Raw genomic sequence first — 25,151 nt, 5'->3', positions numbered from 1 at the left:
TTAATGAAAAATATGCTACATAAATAATGAAATACTATGTACAGTCCTGCACCACAAAACAAGGAAATTAGATTTAATACCAGACTTACTTTCAGACATCATAGTGTGCAGCTGATTGTGGTATAAATGCACATTGGTTAAGAATGGATAGTGGTGGGGAACCTGGATGTGTGGGAGAAAAGTTTGCATGAAGTCAAGCGAGAGTTGCGTGTTACTATAGAGCTGCATTTCACCCTCCAGTGGACAACACATGAGTGACTGTGTCCTTGATCAGTGTTCCTCCCCCCTCTCGTGTCCTGGCAGCGTGTAAGTCTCAGTGGAGAGAGGGCAGGGGGCTGTTCCCACTGCAGCCTCTGTCTCCCTGTGTCCTTCTGCGGAAATGACACACACGGAGTCCCGTCACGTCACGCGAGAGCGCACGGACACGAAGCACACAAAGACACACCGGGGGGAGGTGGTGGGAATAAGACACGACAAGATCTGAGGCGAACCCCCCAAATATCGGGTTGCTAGAAGCGCGTCTCGCGTGTCCACTCAGGAACATTACAAGCACTGGAGTGTGGAGCACACACCAGATTCAGAGCAGTGTCTCGATGCAAGGTAAGTGGGAGCACGCAGTACAGATTAAAGCACTAGGATGACACGAGCTTGTATAGCAACCTCTGTGCAGACAGAGGTATAGATGTTTAACCCAGTGCTCCCAGCTTCGGCTTGGCAGAAGAATGAGTCATGCTTAACCAGAGTTGAATATTAATAATAACATCGCCTTTCCCCCACTCACAAAAAGGAACGTGGTAGTGGAGTACAATGTCGCGTGGAGCGGACTCTTCGTACCCCTGACGCGAACAGTTCCAAACTGCCACTGTGACATCACAGCTCCGCGAACCGCGGCTACAGAACACGAGGGGAGTGGTCATCAGACTGCTTCTCCCACCTGCTGCACTATCCTCCACACTCAGTCCATGGCTTGCAGCTTGCTTTGTAAACTTCAGAGACTATTAATGAAGTATTCTGGCATTACAAAGCTGGAGGTTTATTTTAATTTAAAGTAGTAGTCTGTTAGTTTAAAATTATAGTTTTTTGAAATTTTTGGAGGATTGGAAAAAGTAAATGATTTGACTGTCTTGTTTTCTGTTGAGGTATGTTGTATTTTAATAGATACAAATACATAGAGGTTGAAATATCTCCACCTTAAAAAATAAAAAAGTTGTCTGTGGAATTATCACGCAGTTCACTCTTTAAACTTTTATTTCCCCTCATCCCACTATTCTGATGAAGCATCTATTCCTGAACTGGATTATCTACCTCACTACACTATCCTGAACTGCATCTGCTGCTCTCTGCCCTGCTTCCTCAGGTGACTGTTTGTTTTTTTTTGTCCAAAACTACCGCTGCTATCTCCATCAAATGGAAGTTGTTTTAATCCTTCCCTTATCCTCAGGATGCTGCTGGGGGAGTGATTGCACGTGACAGAAGGCAAGAACTGAGAAGTACTTCATTTATGTGGTCTAGATGGGGGTTGTAAATGCCAACTGATGGTTTTAAAAGCTACTCATATGCTTGCCACTAGATAGAACAAAATAAATGTATCCAAAGAGATTGACTATAAAAAGGCACAGTATGCTTTAAATGCATCTTTATGTATTTAATGTAAAAGATATATAAAAAATGATACAAGCCTTATTTGTATTAATAATTATACTATTCAGAGTACATTTATTTTATAATTTAATCTTTTTTTTTTATACCTTCTAATGTGACCTTAAATTGTGCGTGTATTGCAGTCTGTTCTGTCTGTCTACTTAGGCAGAATGTACTTAGACCCAAATTCCAATGGAAACGTATCTTGAGATCCACTTGGAGTTGACTATAGTCGGAACTATGTTCAAGTTCCATGCTCTTTAAAAACATTAAATTTGAATCGACCCATAATGTCTACTTTGCCCTCTCACTCCTTCACACTGTTTGGCACAATGAGACAGACTAGGTTGAGAGAAAGATTAACCCAACCACACATGCAGTTGTTACAGTTTAAAAGGCAATGGTCTCAACATTTGTAGATCTTTACTAGGTAGTGAGTAAATACAGTAACGCGTGTATGTTGTTAGTACAGGTATAATGGATGTGTTAAACTATAATGCAAAATGTGTGTGTTTTGCACTATTTAATAGTGTGCTGTCCTCTAAACAATGTTACAAAATAAAATGTCAAGTTCATGTTTTTGTTTCTGTTACTGAATTGAAATAACTCTGAATCTCCAGAGGATCTCTATAAGATTCTTACACAGCAGACAGATCTTTACTGATAATATATCTTGCTTATTCAGTAACTTTGCTCAAGTAGGTCATATTTTGAGGTCTTCACCAATGTGTAAACATAATTACCTAGGCAATTAGCCTACTTTGCCAATGTCAGTCTGGACCTATTAAGATATAAAATGTAACTTAATATTTATTAACATTTATTTATATCACCCCAACATAATCCACAGTGACTAAAACACCTTTTAAAACCACGGGTTCGTGTTTGCTTGGTATGTTTGTTCCTTTACTTTATCTGGGTTTACTACATGAAATCTCTGGACTTGTCTAATTATCAGGGCAGGAAAAGTAACACAGATATACCTTGGTGCAGTCTCCTAGGGTTAGTGTCACCCAAGCCGTGAAATGCCAGCTAAAATAAATGTAACATTTTCCTGCCTGTTATAATCTATGTTATTTCCTAATTCCTGTCACACACTGCTTTTTTTTTTTTAGCTACAGAACTTTATCCTATTTATAGCTTGTGTGACAGTAGTGTGAGAGAAATGCAGGGAGAGAAGTAGAATGGATACATTGTGTTCCCCAGTTTCCTTTTAGTAACCAGGAATTGTAGAGTGACCTTTGACCCTGCAATAGCTAAAGGAAGGGCCTGGTTTGATGGTGTGGCAAGTGATGGGCCTGAGTTTTGAATACTAGGGAGCATGATGGAAAGCCAGCCAATGTGTGTGAAATGACGTTAAGGCTGTGTCTTGCACAGGGATTGCGTTACATTTTTTGGGAATAGTAGGTGATTAAAAATCTGTGGAATGCTTGTGACATTCAGTGTGATTGCGGCGTGGATGATAGACCTTCACTCACTTAGAGATGGATTCTGTGCTTTAGTTTAGGATTAGTTTTGCACCACTGCCACCTACAAATAAAACTGGTACATGCCATGTGGACCAAATCTGCTGGACAGTGACAGATCTTGTGTGACTGATGCTGTGAGCTCTGTCTACTACTGATGATGACAAATCCATTGTGTTCTATCCTTCATTTAGCTGAATTGTCATGGTATATAAGCTAATGTTTTATGATGTTATTTTGATCAAGCCCCCCAAGAAAAGTTTTGCTAAAAAGAAAGGCTGCTGATTTGGAAATGCTTTAGGAGAATAATGTCGGCATAATTACACTGCTTGATGCCTCAGTGCAGCAGGTATGCAGATAAACCGATCATGGCAACCTTCATCATAGGAAGTCATGGAAACGTATATTTTACTTCCACTCTTAACAAGGTAAATCATGCTACCAAAGCAGGAAAGTCTCATAAAATACAGTGACTGGGGCACTCGAGGAGAGGGTTGAGAAACTGATTCTAGGTGTAGACAATATTATCTGAGAAAGGTGATGGACAATGCTAATTGCATACGTCCATCTCCAGTTTTCAACCATCCATCTTTGTGTGTGTATGTGTGTATATATGTATATATATATATATATATATATATATATATATATATATATATATATATATATATATATATATATATATATATATATTTATTATAATATAGCCAGGGAAATGATTATCCCTAATGATCAAAATGTAGTCTGATCGGATTTGGTAGTTGAAAACAGAAAACTTGATCACCATTAGCATTTGTAAAAAATCTGTTTAATTCTGCATCTAAATTTGGTTCATTACTAGACAGTTGAATCCATGAAGTTGGACCTGAACAATGCATTGGGGGTAATGCAAAAGGGTATATTGCTTTTGATCAGGTGCACCTCAAGTTACAATCTTAAGGACCAAAATAGCACCTGTTAATTGCCTTTTGCACAATGATGATTTATGGACTCAGGCATTGCAAATTTGGTCTATAAACCTCTACAAATTGACCCCTTCTCTCTGTATTGTTGGCTACTTACATAGACATACGATTCGCCAAGAAACTGAAGGATGAAACCTATGACCACCAAAATATGTAGTACAAATTTCCTCCAAAAACAAGACATCATGTTGGAAAATATAATTTTTACTTGATTTACAGTAATAGTTAGAAAAGCCTATTTTGTTCTTATAGTCATTGTTCTGTGCTTCATAGTTGTTGTATAAGTCATTTTAATTTAATAATCAGTAGCATTGTCCTTAGTTCCCTGAAAAGGATAATCTTTAATTTTTTTTAGGCTCACCAATTGATCCATGTCCTTCTGAAAGCTAATTACAAGTTTTATGTTCTCAATACAAAATGATTGCATTGCTTTCTAAAGTTGAAATTTGTCTTTTGTAGCATTACTAAAATTCATAAACCACAGCTTGTCTAAAATAATGTAATTTACATATGTAATTTGATAGCTTTTATTTTTTCCTTAAAGGTAAACTAACTTCCTTGAGAAGATTGGTACTAACACTTATTTTATGTCAAGTAAGCACGGTGGCTTAGTGGTTAGCACTTCTGCCTCACAGTGTTGGGTTCACGAGTTCAATTCATGACCATGGCCTTATCTGTGTGGAGCTTGTATGTTCTCCCCGTGTTTGCGTGGGTTTCCTCCGGGTGCTCCGGTTTCCTCCCACACTCCAAAAACATAATGGTAGGTTAATTGGCTGCTATCAAAATTGACCCATCTCTCTCGCGCTCTCTCGCTCTAATGGGGCAGGGACTGATGTGAATGAGTTCTCTGTATAGCTCTGCAGAATTAGTGGCGCTATATAAATAGATGATGATTTAATACATGCATAGTTTTAAAAACAGTGCTGTTAATGTAGCTATGTCTAGATTAGTGCAATGAGGCCACCTAGGAGAAAACCATGTTTGATCTGGAAGAGTTGGAACTGTAGATCAATATATCCGCTGCTGCTGTACCTTCTCTGTTCTCTCTTAGCATAAAAGTGGTAAGTTGCTAAAGTTGTGGTCCCAGCAGAGGAGGATTTTTGTATGAGACACCATGAAGTTGTAGGTTCTGGACTCTGTGATGTCCCCTAAAAAGATCCCATTCAAAGGCAGAAGCTTGCTGTAAGGGGTTCTTTTTTTTAAGAGTTTTTCATGTAGGAATTTGGCATGAAGAAGTAAAGTAACTATTGTTTAAAGAGAGATTGGAGGCACATGTTACAATGAGTCAAGCTGGAGGGGTAGATGTTAATGTACATGTTGGTACTAGTGACTTGTATAGTTAAGAGAAGGAGCTTGGAAAGTCAACTTCCTCAGTGTTCTTGACATATTTGTCTGTTCATAAATTGAAGTAAGATGGGATGCTTCACATTAGACATTTTACATTTAATCTGGGTACACAATACAGGAAATTACAGCAGATGCGATTTCTGTAACGATCTTACCCACAACTGAAAGACCCGATGAGCATGCAGAGTTATGTGTACAAACCTACACAATTTACCTTTATATCTGTGATCTTCATCTAACCATCTGCTGAAAATATTGGCTCTGCACATTCTATAGAGACTTGTCTACACTGCCGGTCATGCATGCATACACATTCCCACATTTGCCCGACATCCTTCCATCGTTGATAGTGATTTTTAAGTAAAATCAAATCAAACAATACAATGTGCTTTGGTACGATTAAACATGATCATGGGAGCGTACACACTGATGTGATATCGGACCATAGTCACAATAAAAACTTGTAGTGTGTATCCTGCTTTAGTTAAACATTTATTTTTTTTCAGCCATGATAACAGAGTTTGGAAGTATAAGGCATTGTTCAAGAGAGACTGTTTTCATTGCGGTGCTAGGGGAACAAATGTGTAATGAAGAGATCATACATTTCATTAGTGGATATTTAAATTGGATAAGTGGGAGACTGAAATGCGCCCTGCCCACCTAAGTGTATTTGCAACAGCTTCAGTTTAAGCAGTACGGTTTTATATGTTATGTGCACAAATATTTACAATGTAGGATATAAAACCTTCAAGCGTTTCCTGAAAAGAGCAAGGGCAAGCTTATCCAATTCCCAAACTGCCTTAAGCTCTGTAGGCTATGCTACCCGATTACCAATCCTCTACACAGTTCACACAAATTACATTTCTTCTCTTTCTACACTCAACCTACTGACTACCAGACCAACATCTATGTGTGACTGGAACACATATTAGCCCCACCCCCCAGCAATAGGACTGGACAGTAAAAATCTGTGGTACTTAACCTTATGTATCAAGCCTATAGATTGTAAAGTTACAAGCAGGGATCTCTACAAAGTGGGAAAACAGGGAGGTGGAGTTGCTTTATAGGGTAATAAATAATTAGATAAATAGCATTTTTGATACAGGGCAACACAGATAGAAGTGAAGTATTTGTGTAACTATAGAAACAGGTCAAAGACAGATTTTTCAAATAGGAATAATGTGTAGACCATCAGGACATGATTAGGAATTGGATAGGTTAGTAAGAGGTAACCAGATATGTCCATGAAAGATGAGATGATCATTAAGGGAGATGCCTGATGTGGACTGAATATGCCAATTGCTAAGTCATCCAGGAGTAACAGTGACATTATGGATAACTTGTGTGGAGCATCTCTTAAGCAATTAGTTATAGAACCAACACACAAGGAAGAAATCATAGATTTAGCTTTAACAAATGGAGCTGCAGTATCAAATGTACTAGTAGGAGAGAAAGAGGTGTACTGACAACTGGACAGTGGTTTAATATACAGGCAGCAATAGTGTGCTAAAACTACATTTTATAAATGCTGACCCTACTCGTATGAGAAATAATTTATGTGAAATTCTGTCGTCAAGAAGAGTGAATAAACTAAAATGCATTAATATATGCAACACAAATTTGTGCCAGAAAAGTTAGCAGATGGAAGTAGCAGATGTAAGAAATGTTAAGGGAACTGCATATAATAAAATATAGACACAATCAGAGGAGGATACAACAAAATGCATATTAAGCTAGTCTAAAAGAAACACAATACAATTTGATAAAACACTCAGAAGAAAAGATCAGCTAGGTTGAAAACATTATTTATATTCATTAATCAAAGGGGAAAAACAAGGAGAAATGATGAGGCTGAAAACTGAAGTGTGGATATGTTGATGGAGGTAAATTGCAGATTTCCTAAATAGCTATTTTTGTTCTGTATTTAAGCTGGGTACACACCTATGTAATCATTGTGTAGATCACACGATTGGCGACCGTTTAGTCAGCTATCACATTAGTTTGTACGCTCCCACGATCATGTTTTATCTACCAAAACACAATGCATCTGTTGGTTTGGTTTTATAAACTTCCACATTTGCCCGTCATCATTCCATCGTGATTTTTAGAAAGTGTGTATGCACTCAGGATCAGCAGTGTAGGCAGATATCTGTAGGGTGTACAGAGTGATGTCTCAGCAGATGGTTATGAGAGATGAAGATCACAGATCTGAATGTAAATTGTGTAGGCATTCACCATCATCATCACCATTTATTTATATAGCGCCACTAATTCCGCAGCGCTGTACAGAGAACTCATTCACATCAGTCCCTGCCCCTTTGGAGCTTACAGTTTAAATACACACACACAGACACGCAGACACACACACACCAATTTTTGATAGTAGCCAATTAACCTACTAGTATGTTTTTGGAGTGTGGGAGGAAACCAGAGCACCCGGAGGAAACCCACGCAAACACGGGGAAAACATACAAACTCCACACAGTCGGGAATTGAACTCATGACCCAGTGCTGTGAGGCAGAGGTGCTAACCACTATGCCACTGTGCTGCCCCATGGATCTCTATGCTCATCGGGGCTTTCAATCATTGGTAAAATCGTTACACAAGTGTATCTAAAGAAAGATTGCATAAGTGTGTGCCCAGCTATACTGTTGAAAATTCAAATGCATTCAGGGCCACAGTACAACAACTTAATGGGGCCCCCATTATAGTTGAGCTTGGTAAAATCGGTGGCACAAAAGTAGTAGTGGGTGTAGTCATACAATTGGGGGCATGGCTATGCATAATTGGGCATGGCTAGCAGGTCAAAATCGCTAGGGCTTGAATTCGCCTGAGTGTGACATATGTCCAAGCACTCCTGACTTTCAAAACATCTAGCACCACAGTGTAGTATAGAAAGAGTTCACAGCCTTAGCCTGCATCTTACATTGGGCAGAACACTCATGAAAAATTGGCATTTTCCAAAAAACATACTGGTAGGTTAATTGGCTGCTATCAAAATTGACCCTAGTCTCTCCCTCTCTGTCTGACTGTGTGTGTGTGTATATATATTAGGGAATTTAGACTGTAAGCTCCAATGGGGCAGGGACTGATGTGAATGAGTTTTCTGTACAGCGCTGCGGAATTAGTGGCGCTATATAAATAAATGATGATGATTGTCCCACTAGAATCACAACATTTCACAGACTCTCCTGCTCTCGCCTACCTGCTCTTCTCACTTTCACCACCTGTGGCTGCAGGTTTATTTAGCTGTGGCTTGTTTGGATCCTGGAATGTTGGGGACCCTATTTTGAAAAAAAATGGGTACATTTAGAAAATTCCAAACAGCTCCGGCGTTAAATCAATACCATCCACGATTAATAATTAGGCCTTCCCCCAGCTCCAACATTAAAATAATAGTATTCCCATTTAATAAATAAACCCATTTCCCTCACTACAAACAGCCATAGCAATAAATTAATAGTATTTACATTTCATAAATATACCTATTTCCCGCAACCATCACTGACATTAAATAATTCATAGTCACATTTAATAGAGACCTCATTCTCTCCAAACTCACCCCCACATTGAATAGCCCCCAAATCACCCCATCTTAAATTAATAGTCCCCACTATTACATTGCTCTACCATCACTCCACAAACAAAATAGGACCCATTAATTAGCCACCACCTACCTCACACACACAACATTGCCAAAAGCTCCCTGTGACATCACACACACATTACTGTGTCCCTTCATCATCACCACGCTGTGCCTCCTTATGATCAAACGGTGCCCCTTCATCACAACCACACTATGCCCCCTTATGATCACACTGCGCCCTCCATGCTGCTTTTGCTCCCCCCTTCTCCTGGCACACCTTCATCACCCTGTGCCATGCTGCTTTTGACCCTTTTCATATTCTGCCATGCTGTCCCCCCTCTTCATCACCCTGTGCCTTTCTCTCTCTCCCCCCCTCTTCTTCATCACCACACTGTGGTTCTCTGTCTCTCTCTGTCTCTCTCATCACGCTGTGCCTTTCCTCGGTTTTTTTACTTACCCTTTGTATTGCCTTCCCTCCCCCCTGCACAAAAAAAAGTAAAAATAGATTAAAAAAAAATTCCGTTAACAAAAAAAACCATAGACAGTGAGGGCCCCCTGGCATGCCTGGGCCCAGGTAATTAGTACTCCTCCACCCCCCTCTCGGCGTCCCTGTCTACACTAGAGGGGAAAGATATACTGTATTGTAGACCCAAATATTTTTAATATATAATATATTTAAGAGGTATCACTTGAACTCTCAAAAGTAAGTAGATAAGTCACTGGGACAAGATGACATACAACTGAGAGTTTAATTTGAATAAAAAAGAACAAGTGTAGTGATTGCAGCAGCATTAACCAAATTTTTTAGTCAATTGCTGCAACCTGGTATAACTTCGGGGGGTAAATGTATGAATGTCCGATTTCTGCAAGTCGCCGGAAATCGGCAACTTTGCAGGTAAAATTTAAAGCGGTGATGGCTTGTAAAGGCAAGTTTGCCTTTACAAGCTATCGCCCCTTTAATTTTTCCCTGCAGAGTCGCCGATTTCTGGCGACTTGCAGAAATCGGACATTCATACATTTACCCCCAGGTGTTTTTGAGAATGGTAACTACTTCCACTACACACAAAATGCAGTAGGAAATAATATGGTAACTTTGAGTGAGTCTCGTATAATAGTAGGGAAATTAATGGAATCACTAAAAAAAAAATGGACATGCTCCTGGGAGATCATGTTAACAAATCTAGTAGATTGTTTTAAATCTGTAACTAAAGTGATAGATCACGGTGGATCAGTTTAATCAGAAATCATTAAAATTATAGCAAGTCATATTGATAAATTAATTCAGAAACTGAAAATACTTGGATTTGACTCTATGGTGAAATAGATAAATGTTTGCCTAAAAGACGAGACCCCCTCGCACCTCAAAATAAAAAGACTAAAATAAACATAGAAAAAAAAGGGCAGGCTGGGTGGGTCTGTGGATTCTTTCCATGCCAGCAAATTCTATGTTTCTGTTCCTCAGTGATGTCATTGGTTACTAATGAATGGCCTGCATTCTCATGAATTGTTGTTCAGAGCACAAATTGGCAACATCGACTGTGTATTAGGGGCACTTTAAACTTTTTTAGATATATATATATATATATAATTTTTTTTGTTACACACAGGTGGATAGGAAAATGAACTCTGTTGAATTCCGAGAGGAAGATGATGATACTGAAGGTATGTGCTTAAACTAATATCATACTTGTCTTCTCTCCCAGAATTCTGTTGGCCTCTCAAATTTTGGGTAGTTTACCCAGACTCCCAAGAGTGCAGGTCTCTCTCCCAGATCCTGCCCACTTCACACACAAATTTCAGTGACACCACAAATCTTGTAATTTTGGTTTATCCCGCCCCCACTTGCCACCTGATCATTAAAGTTGGCAAGTTGACTAAAATTCACAATTTGCTTTGTTTTTATTTCCTGGTGTGTGCCTGCCAGTATTGGAACACAAAGACAAACTATTGCCACAATGTCGAAAAACACTTCTGTAGCATTAACATTTCCCTCCACTGGGCTCAGGCCAAACTATAAAAAATGACCCTTGACTATTTTTCCTCCTCTAAAGTCTATAGTTGATAGTATGTATTAGGGTAGGAAGTGTTCTCCTGGCATCTGCCAAAACCAGATCCGTCCATCAAACTGCCAGGTGGTGAAGTGTGATTCATTACGCCAAAGAAAGTGTCTCTACTGCTCCAGAGTCCAGTCGTGGTGTGCGTTACACCACTCCAGTCGATATTTTGTATTACACATGGTAATCTGAGGCTGGTGTACAGCTGCTCGGCCCTGAAAATACAATCTATAAAGCTCCAGATGAACAGTTCTTGTGCTATCGTTCCTTCCAGAAGCAGTTGGAACACTGTTGTTTTACTCGTTAAGCACTTCAGTACTTGTAGATACCATTCTGTAAACCTGTGTGATTTGCTGGTAAGGCCGAACTATTGTTGCTCCCCAATGTTTCCACTTCACAATAACAGCACTTACAGTTGACCAGGGCAGCTCTAGCAGGGCATAATTTTGACAAACTGCAGTGTCACGTTTAAATGACTAAGCTCCTCAATATGTCCCATTCCACTGCCAATGTTTGACTATGGAGACTACGTAGCTGTGTGTCATTGCTAACAGGTGCACCTGTTAGCAATGAGTGCGTCTGAAATGGGCAAACACTAATTAGAAGAGGTGGGGTGGTCACATACTTTTGGCCATGTATGTTCATCCCTTACATATGTCCCATTATCACAGTATAGGCAAAATTTGGTTGAAGAAACTTTTCTTTTGGGGGGGGGGGGGGGGGCAATTAGAAATATGTAATGTAGCATTCTTTAAACTTTCTAGACATGACTCACAGGGTTATGCACATGAATAACTGACCTGTAAGATTAGGATTATCATTGATGAGATCTAGAGAACAGAAAATTACAGTGGTGATGTTTTGTTTAATTAAAACATTGAAAGACAATGTGGACTCTTTCTGCATGAGCCATGTTGCAAAAAAAGCTCCAGATTGTACATGACTTTTCTGTTTGTTTGCATTATTTGTATGATGTTTTCAGTAAAATGAAATATTACATATTGCATTTCTATGACTCCTGCAGTTAAAGTTGTGAAAGCTGAAACTTTGGGTGAAGAGGGTCGGCTTGGTTGTTCACGTTCCACATCTGTGCGGAAGCTTACTCCAGAATGTACACTTAACTGTCAATCCAGTAAACGGAAACAAATCTCTCTCATGTCTGACGGTTCAAGCAGTGAAGCTGAAATTATAACTACTTTTAAAAAGAGAAGACTCATCCCAGAGGTGATTTCAGCATCTTGTATTTCCTACAAAATTACATTCATTTTTCTAGTATTATTAAATTAGCTCATTGCTGAAGGAATAACAGTTGTGGGTGTCTGAAACTAAATTAAACTCCCTTTTCTCTATTTCTGTGGTTAGGGATTGTTTAAAAGTATAATATTACCCGTTCATGTATAATGCTAATTATACCAGAAATTGCAAAAATAGAGTTAAAAGATTAAAAAAAATAGTTTTTCTTCCATATGCCAGGATACACTGAGCAATTAGTATTCGCATAGTAACATAGTTGATGAGGTTGCAAAAAGACACCAGTCCATCAAGTTCAACCTAGTTTGAATCTCTGGCGATCCCTCTCTTTTATATTTGAAATTGATCCAGATGAAGCAACTGCCAACCGTCCCTCCTGACCCAATATTGTAGTCCTATTTCTCCCTGGATCCAGTACTATTATTCATTTTAATTAATGGTCATAACATTTTTCCGCTAAAAATTTGTCTAACCCTTTCTTAAACAAATCAATTAAATCTTCCATCACAACCATCCCTGGCAGTCATATCTTGACTGCTCTTACTGTAAAGAACCTAAAGAATACTTTGCTGGTTGTGAAACTTCCTCTCCTCTAAATTTGGGGGTGACCGCATGTCCTGTGTACAGTTCTTGGGGTAAAGAGTTCCCATGAAAGTCCTCTGTATTGACCCTTAACGTTTGTGCATAGTAATTATATTATAAAAGACGCCTCTTTTCTAAAGTAAACTTGCCTAAGCTAGCTAACTTTTACTCATAACTTAATGACTCCATACCCTTCTCTGAGCCCTTTCTAGTTCCAAAATGTTTTTTTTTTTTTTTTATATTGAGTGGTGCCCAGAACTGTACTCCATATTCAAGATGAGGTCTTACCAACTATTTATATAGTGGCAAAATTACATTGTTTTCACTTGCATCTATGCCCCTTTTTATGCATGTCAATACTTTATTGGCCCTTGCCACTGCTGCTTGACATTAAGCACTGGTGCTAAGTCTACTGTCTACGAGCACTACCAAATCCTTTTCCATTATAGATTTCCCTAAATTCATCCCATTACTTTATAGATTGTGTTCTTGGTTTTGATCTCTAAATGCATAACCTTACAATTGTCTTTGTTAAACTTCATCTTCCATTTGGCCACCATTCCTCCAGGTTATTCAAGTCCCTCTGTAGAGAATTACATCTTGCTCTGATTTTCTTAGCTTGCAAAAATGGACACTTTGCTCTCTAAACCATCACCAAGGTTATTAATAAATATATTAAAAATGAGTGGCCCCAGCAGGGAACTTTTTGAACTTAAACCTTTTAAACAATTAGGAAATATTCCATTTATCACAACTCTGTTTCCTATTCTCCCAACTAGTTTTGGACCTAAGTACAAATGTTGTTTCCTACACCCACTTCCTTTATTTTGTAAACCAACTTCTTGTGTGGCACTGTTTCAAAGGCCTTTGCAAAATCTAAGTAGACCACATATATTGCACTACCATAGTCCAAGTTCCCACCACCTTCCTCGTAGAAACTAATTCGATTAGTTTGGCATGACCTAACACTCACAAATCCATGCTGATTCCCACTAATAATCTTATTGCGCTCCAAGTAATCCTGAATACTATCCCTTGATATACCTTCCAGTAGTTTCCCCACTATTGATTTCAGGCTTACAGTTCTATAATTCTCTGGTTGTGATCTCATTCCCTTTTTAAACAGCAGCACCACATCTGCTATTCGCCAATCCCTTGGTACTGATCCTGATTAAATTGAATGCATGCAAGCCTTAATACACCCTTAAGGATGAACTATAGCCCAAAAAAGCCCTAAAAGTTTTGTTTCAGAAGGAGTACAAAAAGTTAAAATAGAAACCGAGTGCTTTCTTATCTGCTATACACGTGACACCTTGGTAGATCCATCAAACCATCAATCCAATAGTTCCAAGCCACATTGCCTTCCTGTTGCCACTCAACCTGTTTTAAACAAGCTGAGCAGTTTCAATTCTCCTTCCCAGTGAACTTTTTTCCAACACGCAGTTGGAACAGGAGACTGGAATGCAGCATGGGGATATAGAGCCTCATTTAGGACTTAATGTAAAGTCAATCTGTTTGTGTGTATCCCTTTTCTATATTCCCATTTTGCAGGGAACTCTGTTTTATTTAAGTGTCCACAGGACAGGGTGCTTTTTTTGTTGTGCTGCCTCTGTGACCAGTTCTGTAGTTGTGTGTCATTCATTTATACTTAATTACCACTTCATTGGGTACTGGACTCAAACAGGCTGTCTGAGTACTGGAGCTGGGCTGAGGAGGCGCTGGTCTTATTATCTCCTTCTGGCATTTCCCACTCCTGATGTGGGACTGTCCACCGGGGATATCCCTATACTGCCGGTGCAGGTAGTGACCGGGGGTCCTGCGTTGTCACAGCGCCATTGGGCGGGTACAGCAGCTCCAGGCCATGCATCAAGGGAGTGACCTGGTAATTGTTTCTCCTCTCCCCATTCCAGGGAGAGGAGAGGTGACTTGGTCATGGTCTCCTTCCAAGAAAAGGTTGAGAAAGTGGAGAAATCGGACATTGAGGATTCCTCCATTTTTGACCAGGATCTTCAAGACGGTATGGAGTGGATGCAGTGCTTCAGACACTACACATCCAGGACAGCGAGGTGTCAGCAGAGGCTGGCAATAAGCATTTTAAAACCTGAAAGGAAGTTTCAGATTACATGCAGATTCCAGACCCTTTATTTCTTGGGGATATGGAAATATTAGAAAATCCGCCTAAGGTATATGCTCCTATTGAGCTATTGTCTAAGGCCACAGTTATTAAGGATAGTACAGATCTAAAAATAGAGTCCATGCTTAAGTCTATTTATGTAGGGGCTGGTGTTTCCCTGAAGCTCTTTTCAGCGCCAGCTGGGATCAACAAGGAGGTGGAAAAGAGATTGTAGTAATTGGAAGGTATGCAGTCAGGGAGGCCTAGGTCTGAGTTGGTGACATTAGTCAAACACATACGAAAGGCATTTGAATATCTAAGGGGCACTGCTATGAGTATTGGTTTTCACTGAGGCTAGAATTTCAGCTTCGCTGGTCTCTGTCTAAAGCTTCGGAGATGAATTCTGAGTCCAAGAAGCCTCTGGGGTCATTGTTTTATTTTGGATTAGACTCTGACAGCCAAGCTCTCAGACAGTCTGCATGACGGACAGTCAGCCTACACGGCAGTGGCCATAATGGGAGCCCGGCAGCTTCCACACCAGCATCAGTGGTTCAGTTCCACTTCAAATTCTTGGGTAAGGAGTATTATGTGTCGTATTTATTGGGTAAAATGCCAAGCAATGCAAGAAGCTATTCATACGTTACTCACCGTGGGTGTAATCACCTCAGTGCCAGTAGATCAGAGGGTGAAGGGGTTTTGTTCAAACCTATTTTTGATACCAAAACAAAATGGTTCCTTTTGACCAATTTTGAACATCGAGACCCACAACACTTCTGTCTAGATCGACAGTTACAAGATGGAATTTTTGAAATCTGTCATCAACCGCATGGAACGGGGCAACTTAATGGTTTCTGTGGATGTCTGAGGAGCTTACTTGCATATTCCAATCTTGGAATATTACCATCGTCTTCTCGGGTTAGTGGTTAGGTCCTAACATTTCCAGGACCCACATGCGCACCTTGTCAATGATGTGTCTGTCCCATGAGCTTTCCACTTGTGTTCTCATTTTCCTCTAGACTTGATGCTTCATTGAATTCTCAAAAAGATAAAAGGAGAGTGTCAAGAATGCTGTTGATGGCACCAGACTGGCCAAGGCGCTCATAGTACACAGACATTCTAGGGATGTAGGTTGGTCCATTGTAGAGTCTTCCTCAAAGGAGGGATCTATTATCTCGGGGACCATTTTACCATTAAGACTTTGTGCAAATGGCTTTAAGGGTGTGGTAGTCCTTAAGAAGAAAGGGTTCTCAAAAAGGTTGGTTGAGACCATTATCCGAGCTAGAAAGCCTGTTTCAGCAAAGAATTATGATAGGTTCTGGAAGACATGCTTCGTGGTAGCCTCCCGTTTCTGCAGGTAGGCTTGGATATTGAATTAAAGTTGAGTTCTTTAAAGATTCAGATTACTGCACTTTCTGTTTTCTTCCAGAAGAGGTCGGCACTCTTGCCAGAAGTGCAAACTTTTTTGCAGAGAGTGCCACATATCAGACTTCCATTAGTCCCATGGAACTTGAATTTAGTGTTGATGGCATTACAGCAACCTCTTTTTGAACCATTTGATACAGTACATGTGGAATTTCTCATATGGAAAAACAAAGCCTCCAACTCCTAAACCCTCCGAGCTGTGGAAATAGCCAGCAAAATACTGTCTTTCAAACCTCTCTCGGAATTTTCATGAGGGTAGAGCTGTTCACTGTACGAAACCTTCAGCCTAAGGTGGTTTCTAGACCAGGACGTGACAATTGCATTTGGTCACAATCAGTCTTCAGACGAGGGATCTCTTCACTCATTGGATGTTGTTAGTGTTCTTTAAAACTGATGCTTACAATAGAGGTAAGGCTGCGTCAAAACAGATGATGGCGAGACTGACCACCTCTATAATTAGACACGTGTACATTGGGGCGGGGGAAACCTGTTCCTTTACATGTGAAGGCACATTCTATCAGGTCAGTGAGCGCTTTGTGGGTGACATGGAGCTGTGCATCTGTATCAGGCAGCCACATGGTCCTTGATGCACGTTTTACAAGTTCATTGTTTTTTCATCTAAAGACACCAGTTTTGGTTAGAAGATGCTGTGCACCACAACTCTGAGTGTACCCTCCCAAAGAGACAGCTTTGGGACATCTGCATTGTCTCCCAAGAGGATGAAAGAGAAAATGGGATTGTTATACTTGCCTTAAATCCTTTCTATAATATTTATTATATTATATATTTTTTTCTCTCTTTGTTTTGTTTTCCCTCTGGTTCTGTCCTGGTGCTTGGTTAGTAAAATAACGGAGTGCCCTGGGGATAGAGAAGAGGGAGGAGCACAAACATATTGAATTTATTTAAAGTGCCAAAGTTCTAAAGTAGGCTCTATATCCAATGGATTCGGACAAAAAGATTTAGTATAAATATCTAATTTTATAACATGGAGAAAAGCACAGTTCAGTTATGTGTCAAAAATATTTATATTTACTTTTAACAACCATACAAGTAGTTGTTTAGTAAAATGATGAAAATAGAATATATGATATCTGATATAGCTTTTATTGGCCTGACTGCAAAAACCTGATATCTGATTATTATTAATTAGCCTCTCTTTGTGTTGTGAGGGTCACTTAGAGCATACATGATCTTTGTCCCTCACTTGCAGTATTCGGTTTCTAGAAAGATGTATATTTGAGTGTTCAGTCGTGGAGAAACAACTTGTAACTATCCAGTTCACTATTGAACTATTCCCGGTGACAAATTTTTTATTTTTATTTTCACATATGTAGAATCATCTGTGGGCATAGTTTATATTGCATTTTTTTATGCCAAAGAATAAGTAAATATGTAATAAATATTATATTTAGATTATTTTGATAAGTTTTAAATGTGTCCTAATTTTCATTGTTTATCATTATTACTTATTTAACACAAAACACTTCAAGTCTGTTCTAATATGTTCAAATTGTGATGCTCTCAGCTTCGGTGTAATGTAATATTATTTATGTATATTTTATATTTTAGACCCTGCTTTCATGCACGAGAAACAGGGATTCTGAATCCTCTACTCAGACAAACTTTGAGTCATTAACTACCAGTTCTGAGTACAATACCGCATCTCCAGGTGAAGAAGAGGAAACGATTAATGAATTTGCCACATCTTACAAGAAACCTTTGTATGGAATTTCACATAAGATTACAGAGAAAAGAAATCCTGTTTCATCTGATCTATTGATATCTTATGACCTTTATGACAAGGCGAATCAGAGCAGCCCTTCTACCATGCGCATGTTTAATGACTTGCGTAAACGAGACAGTGGCGGTACTTCAATTGCTTCACCAGTCAGTGAAGACTCAAATATATACTCTTTAATACAGAAAATGTTTTTCACACTCAATACTCTTAATTCCAATATGTCACAGCTCCACAGTAAAGTGGACCTCTTGTCACTTGAGGTAAGCAGAATAAAAAAAAAAGTCAACCCTCAGGACATGGTGGCAGAATTTCATCCACCACCTGAATATCAACTAACTAGCACTGAACTTCAGCAGGTGATGGACCAGAGTACCTCTGCAGGTGACCTGGCATGTCGACTAGTGGTCCAACTTTTTCCTGAACTTTTTGGTAGCAATGCATTCTCCAAAAACTGTAGTACTTGTGGCTTCCTCAATAAGAATAAACTGGAGTCCCTTCATCTGCAACTTATAAGAAACTATGTGGAGGCATGCCATCCCTCTGTCAAGAGCAATACTGTCTGGCAGGTTGATGTCTTGCCTCAAATAAATGACTTCTTCAATCGCTTTTGGGCTGAGAGGGAAATGGAGAGCAGCCATCATGGTATACAGGCCCCCAGTATTTTTGAGAGTCGACCAGGTCAGAATTCTCATTTTGTTGAAAGTAAAGAACAGGAGGAAATTTTCACTTTGGAAAGAGCCAATGCCATTGCCTCAGAATACTCTCTCAATTCACAGGACCTCAATGAATTTTTAGAGGAGGCATCTTCACCAGGTGAATTTTCTGTGTTTTTGCTTCACCGATTATTTCCTGAAATATTTAACCAAAGAAGGCTTGGTGACAGGTGTTTTGGAGAGCCTGAGAATTTTGTTGTAGATCCACACAGATTGCAACTGATTCGCCAGTATACAGAGATTTATTTTCCAGATGTTCAAGAGGAAGAAGTTTGGCTGCAGCAGTGTGTCCAAAGAATAAACGATGAGTTGGAAAGCGTGTTTATGGACGGTAGTGAATGTGACGATATGAGGGATGACAGTTACGATTCTAACCTGCCTGATGATCTGTCAATTGTAAAGGTAGAAGATGGTGCTGATATCGATAAACCAGGAAGAAGGTCCAAAAAAATATGGCTTGTTCCATTTAACTTTGATAAAATTGACATTCCAATACCAGACTTTGAGGTCCCTTTTCCACAATTCCTGCTCAGCAAAGAAGAAATAAAAAATATATATGAGACTAGCTTGTCTATTGGCAATTTCGCTTCGCGTCTTCTGGTCCATTTGTTTCCCGAGCTTTTCACACATGAGAACTTGAGAAAACAATATAACTGTAGTGGCTCACTAGGGAAGAAACAACTTGATCCTGTACGGATAAAACTTATCCGACATTATGTGCAAATACTGTACCCCAGAGCAAAAAATGACAGAGTTTGGACTCTGGAATTTGTAGGGAAGCTAGATGAGAGATGTCGTCGGAGGGATACTGAGCAAAGGAGATCTTACCAGCAGCAGAGGAAGGTATATGTGCCTCTGCCGGAGAGGAGAGACTTTGTGCCTTTTGAGTTGAACTCTGAAAGATACAGAGATCTGATTGAAGGACCACCTCTGCCTCCTGAACGCAGCACAAAAGACTTTTGCAAAATACCACTGGATAAGATTGTTGTTCCACCTCCTGATTTTCCTGTGCCTTCAGTGTACCTTCTGAGTGACAAAGAAATAAGGGACATTGTTCAACAGAGCCTTTCTGTTGGAAATTTTGCTGCCAGACTATTAGTAAGACTTTTCCCAGAGCTGTTTACTCCAGAAAATCTTAGACTGCAGTACAACCATTCAGGGGCATGCAACAAGAAGCAGCTAGATCCTGTAAGGCTAAGACTGATCCGCCATTACGTGGAGGCAGTGTATCCTGTGGACAAGATGGAGGAAGTATGGCATTATGAATGTATCCCTAGTATTGATGAAAGGTGCAGGCGCCCAAACAGAAAAAAATGTGATATACTTAAAAAAGCTACAAAAAATCAAATTAATACCTGCTGAAAACTGTTAGTAAATTATTTTAATGGTGTATGTAGAGATTTATAGTGCTGCTTTTACCTATGTCTTTTTCTGAAAGTAGTTTTCCGGAATGTGAGACTGACTGCATATTTGCACTCCCTTTTAAAACCTGTTTTTTGTTTTTCGTTTCTGTATTATCATACTGAGTTTTGTCCCATTTTGTATTTATATGATAAGTTTTGTATTTTACTCAAATGTGCTCAGAACGTTTTTTTTCTTCAAGGTGTAGTATTTTTGTTTGCTGCTTGAAATGTGTTGCAGGCCCCTAGACTAGTGATGGGGTTACCTGGTATTTTTGTAAAGATATGCTCTAACATTTACTATAGAAATCCGAACTGCTTTAGCTGTGGATCGTCTTTCATGCCATAGGTTGTCCATTAAGTGGCATTTAACACCAGTTAATGTAATATATTCACCACTTTGGTGATTTTTATGCTAGAAATGATATATATATTATTATTTTTTTTAAATAAAGCACACCTATTAAAATGTTGAACCTCAAGAGTGGAGTAGAACTCCCCCAAAAAATCTAGTCTATATTTTTAACTAATTTCATAAAGTCCATTCCTTAGGCCCTACATTTTTGTTTGTTTCTGACTTTTGGATTTTCCATGCAAAATCTAGCTCAGGGCAGTAGATTTTCCTATTACACACAATGTTATGTAAAAAATGCCTTATTCTTGTGTAGGAATGGGTACTTAACAGTTAAGGTCACAGCTGGGCCCCCATGCCATACTGTAGTAGTCCTGTGCTAACTGCAGTGAACGAACTGTGCCATTGGCAGCCTGATTGTAAGTTCCTGTTGCTGCTGGCAATGATGCTATGTTGGCAGCAGCAAGGAGCTGGTGACGTGGTCCTTCTGAGGTAAGTACACCACTGATGATGATATTTGTTTGGTTGGCTTGACATGATGTTGTTCATTTGCTTTTCACCAATATAGGAATAGCCTATTGTTGGGTAGTCTCATACACAAAACAGGAGTTAGCTGATATGATGGATTTATAGCATTGCTGTTTGTTAATATGGGACTGTTGTACTTATCTGTTTCTTTCCTTCACCAATCGGACACTAGCAAAGGATACCTCTTAATTGATACAGTTTGGTTCCTACACAAACAGTGCCAATGTCACCTATGCTTCCAGTCCTCAGATGCTTGGTCATTATTTCTTTAAACATGTGGTTACCATTAACATAGATATTACCCAGCCATTTTTCAAGATAAAGTATATTCTTCCAGCATGTTATAGTTCAGGTTTATATTTTATTAGATGGAATATATATAATGATATAAGCAATCATATAGTGCAACGGACATTTTTTGTTATTTTTCTTCTGTGTGTAATATAAGATTAAATCCCCATTACGTTTTGTCTTCTGGGCAATGTGTGTGTCTAATAAGACTGGTATAATAGCGAAACATTGCAAAGGTGTTTTTTGTTGTTTTTTTGTGATCTTATGTGCCAGTTAATTTCAACAAATATGTCTGATTTTGTCAAGATGATAGAGACATTTTACCTCTCACACATGCACACGTATTTTAAATGGCAAATGTTATTCACAAGTACTGAACAATATTTTAAAATGTCAGGTAACAAAAAGACCTTTAGAGCAAATTGTTGGTTAGACATGCACATTTTTTCACATCAAGCCTCGATTAACACATTTTCAGATGTATAAGGTGGACATAATTGATTACTATGCCACTGTACCTCCCCCATTCACGTCTCAATGCACACAGGGCCTGGAATGCTGCACACAATGGTCATGGCATATTGGACTTTAATGTGCATTGGTTTGTTAACAGGTTAGGTGCGGTGGAATAGGAGTAGATGAACCCAAACCCATATTCATTTTCAAATCATTGTGTATGCTGTTTTTACTATGGTCTTTCTTATGTCAAGCATCAAAATGAGCATTCCACTAATGCCCATCAAATTATATAGATCTCCATTGCAGATTTGTTTTGCTCTATAAACTCCAATTGCATCATACAGCAATGTGCTATTGTTGGATTTTAAAAAAATGCAATATGTCCAAAGCTAGGATGTACACTTAGATGTAGTTAAAACATGATTATTAAAATGATTTCATGAAACCCAGGGTGATATGTTTCTGCCCTTTATCCTTCACTGAGAACATCATCAGTTTTCATGCCACATCGCCTTCAGACTTCATACTGGTGCTCAGGAAGTTCAGCTGGTTTGGCCCCTACACTTTTTTGTGGAATTAAAATATACTTAATGGCCCTTATGTACCCTACATTTCTGTCCTCTACATAGGTTTATTTTCAGTATTGTAGTTTTGTAACTTTTCTTCATTTTATTGTTAAATGAAGACAGGTTATTGTATTATATTTTTTACTGTGCACCACTTTCTAACATAAGCGCCTACATAGCAAGGGTAACCCAGTACTTTTTTTTAGTTCGACAAGTGGTTCTAATAGGAACCAGATATATATTATGATAAAGATAAAAACACTTGTGCGTTACTCGTGAAAGTAATGTGACCCGTGCACTATTACCGTTAGTATGGTAATTTTAATACGGATTTCTGCCCGCAGATCTCAGAGCTGCGAGCAAAAATCAGCATTGCAATTGCCATACTAACGGTAATAGTGCAAACTATTACTGTAGTAACGGTAATAGTGCGCGGGCCGCATTACTTTCACGAGTAACGCAGTCAGTTAAATTCCCCTCATAATGTACTAACTAGTGAATACACGTTGACACAGGTAAAAATATTTTATCTAAATTATTAGCAAGTTCCAAACACTTACTAAATGAACAACCCAAAGAGAATCATTGCATGATGATCTGAAGCTGTCTGTGCTATCAAGACACTAGCCAGCAGCTCTAGAAAGCAAAAAGATGGCTTGCTCCTCCACTAGTCATTATCCTATCATTCCTTGCTTTCCCCTTTGTTTAGTTCATTTACTTAAAAGCCAAATTGCACAGATTGTTACTATAAAAGGTAATTTGGAAACATGGTTTCGCCCCGAACTGGGCTACGACATAGAAACTAGAGTTTCCGCTAACAAAATAATATGTTGTGACTAAAGATGTTCAAAAAATTTGAACAAGTTTCAAATTTGATTGACTGTCACCAGTTCTATGGCTACAAACTTGTTTGTGGTGCAGTAGTCTGATTCAAAGTTGCCATTCACCACTTAGGTTTATTCGCATTAAAATTATTGTTTTGAAATATTTATATTTTTATTAAAAAAAAAAAAAAAGTATTTTAACTTGGACTACGAAAATTATTATGTTCGAAGTTTGCATTCGAGATTCTCCATTCAAAATTAAAAACTTAAAATGTATCAATTTAAGGTCGACCAACATGCCCGAATATGGTTGACATGGCTCAAACATTGTCAAAACCAGTTTCTTTCTTAAATTTAGTTAGATTTTTTTTTTTGTTTGTTTTGTTGAAAATTCTTGAGATTCCAGCAATTTTCTATTGGTTTAGATGAATTGACTTTATAAAAGATGTGTTCAGTAAGAAGATCTTTAATCCTGACACAATGTTTAATGCGATTTTACATAGTATTAAATAAAGCATTACATTTATTGTCCCTGTCGCTCATATGTTCTATAACATTAAACTGGTGCTTCTCAAAATAGTCCTTAAGGGCCTATCTAACACAAGTCTAGATTAGTCCACTAGAACATTGTCCAAATGATTCAACCTTTACAAGGGTTGCAATAACATTTTGAGAGGTGATTCAATTAGGAGCAAGGTATTGTGTCTTGTGCATTATTTCTGTGGTACTGATCAGCGATAAAATATGCCTAATTTGCTCAGTTTTGCTTGCACCTCCTAGGGGCGATTAGTACAGTAATTGCCTATAATTTGCGTGGCAGAAGCGTGCAAGGCAACTGCAGAACTATTGCTCCTAACTGAATCTCCCCCTTTGACTATGTCTAGTGGAATTCATATAGCTCATATCTTTAGGGCCTTCCATAAGATGTTCCTTCTTGGTGGTTGAAAAAACATTATCGTTTGGACCATAATGTTATTGTATATGCGTAATTGGGTATCATAAACGTTTGCTGTAAAACATTCGGGCCTTGATTTTTTTTTTTGATTTATATATATATATATATATATATATATATATATATATATATATATATATATATATATATATATTGCACATCCTTAATATTGTCCAATTCTCTTAAAGCAGCACAAGAACCCAAATCGTGTGTTGTCAATATATAAAATGTTAAGTATTCCCGGGGTTGCACTCTTAAAGGCTAGCAGACAGAGCTTTCCATACTTTACACACTTTCAATGCTTTAATTTGATATTCTAGTATTGACAGTGTTTAAATGTAGAATTAAACATGTATTATATTTATAGTATATAAATAAATATATACACCTCTTTGATCTGTATTATCTAGATTCATGTTGCACATTTTGTTTTTATTTTAGCTCATTCATATTTAAAGGGACCAGCGCATTCCTTGCCTGGTAGCGTGTTGGCATTCCCCAATGTCTGTCTGGGGTAATAGAATTCCTACTGAATTACCATTGTTTTGTATTTTGTTGTAAGAAGTTACTTAGAGATGTCATTTTTGCATCTCATTAGCAACACCTTTTATTTCTGTTAGGTAATGCCATAAGGCACATAGCGGGTGTGATATCGTACAAAATGCTATGCTACATCTCAGGTTAGATATTTGATATCCAGACATGTTTTTATCTCTTGGTTTTTAGATGTATAGTTTCACCAGTGTCATCTTTGTGTTATCGAACATTCAATGTAAAGTTTTATGTTAACCTTTTTCTATTACAGCTAAAGGGTAATGCTCCAATGTTATTAGCCTAAATTAGGGTTAAGTAAACATTATTTTACCAAAGAAAATGGCTTCCCTGTGATTTTAT

The 25,151-nt window shown here is 38.5% G+C and overlaps 1 protein-coding gene across 2 annotated transcripts; it reads left to right on the top strand.

The window, feature by feature from the left end:
- The first annotated feature begins 307 nt into the window (after positions 1 to 307).
- BEND3 (BEN domain containing 3) lies at positions 308 to 20,758 on the top strand. 2 transcript variants are annotated; one of them, XM_075202867.1, is made up of 5 exons: positions 308 to 600; positions 1,279 to 1,357; positions 10,614 to 10,668; positions 12,085 to 12,284; positions 17,998 to 20,758. In XM_075202867.1, exons 3-5 carry the CDS (start codon positions 10,626 to 10,628, stop codon positions 20,242 to 20,244), a joined length of 2,490 nt encoding a protein of 829 aa, XP_075058968.1. In that variant the 5' UTR covers positions 308 to 600; positions 1,279 to 1,357; positions 10,614 to 10,625; the 3' UTR covers positions 20,245 to 20,758. The 2 variants fall into 2 exon arrangements, with proteins under 2 accessions (XP_075058968.1, XP_075058969.1); XM_075202868.1 differs by lacking the exon at positions 1,279 to 1,357.
- The last annotated feature ends 4,393 nt before the right edge of the window (positions 20,759 to 25,151 follow it).

The sequence above is a fragment of the Mixophyes fleayi genome, chromosome 3 (assembly GCF_038048845.1).
Source record: "Mixophyes fleayi isolate aMixFle1 chromosome 3, aMixFle1.hap1, whole genome shotgun sequence".
In the NCBI taxonomy this organism is placed as follows: Eukaryota; Metazoa; Chordata; class Amphibia; order Anura; family Limnodynastidae; genus Mixophyes; species Mixophyes fleayi.
The sequence above is the reverse complement of the archived record's forward strand: the minus strand, read 5'-3'. Positions and strand labels throughout refer to the sequence as shown.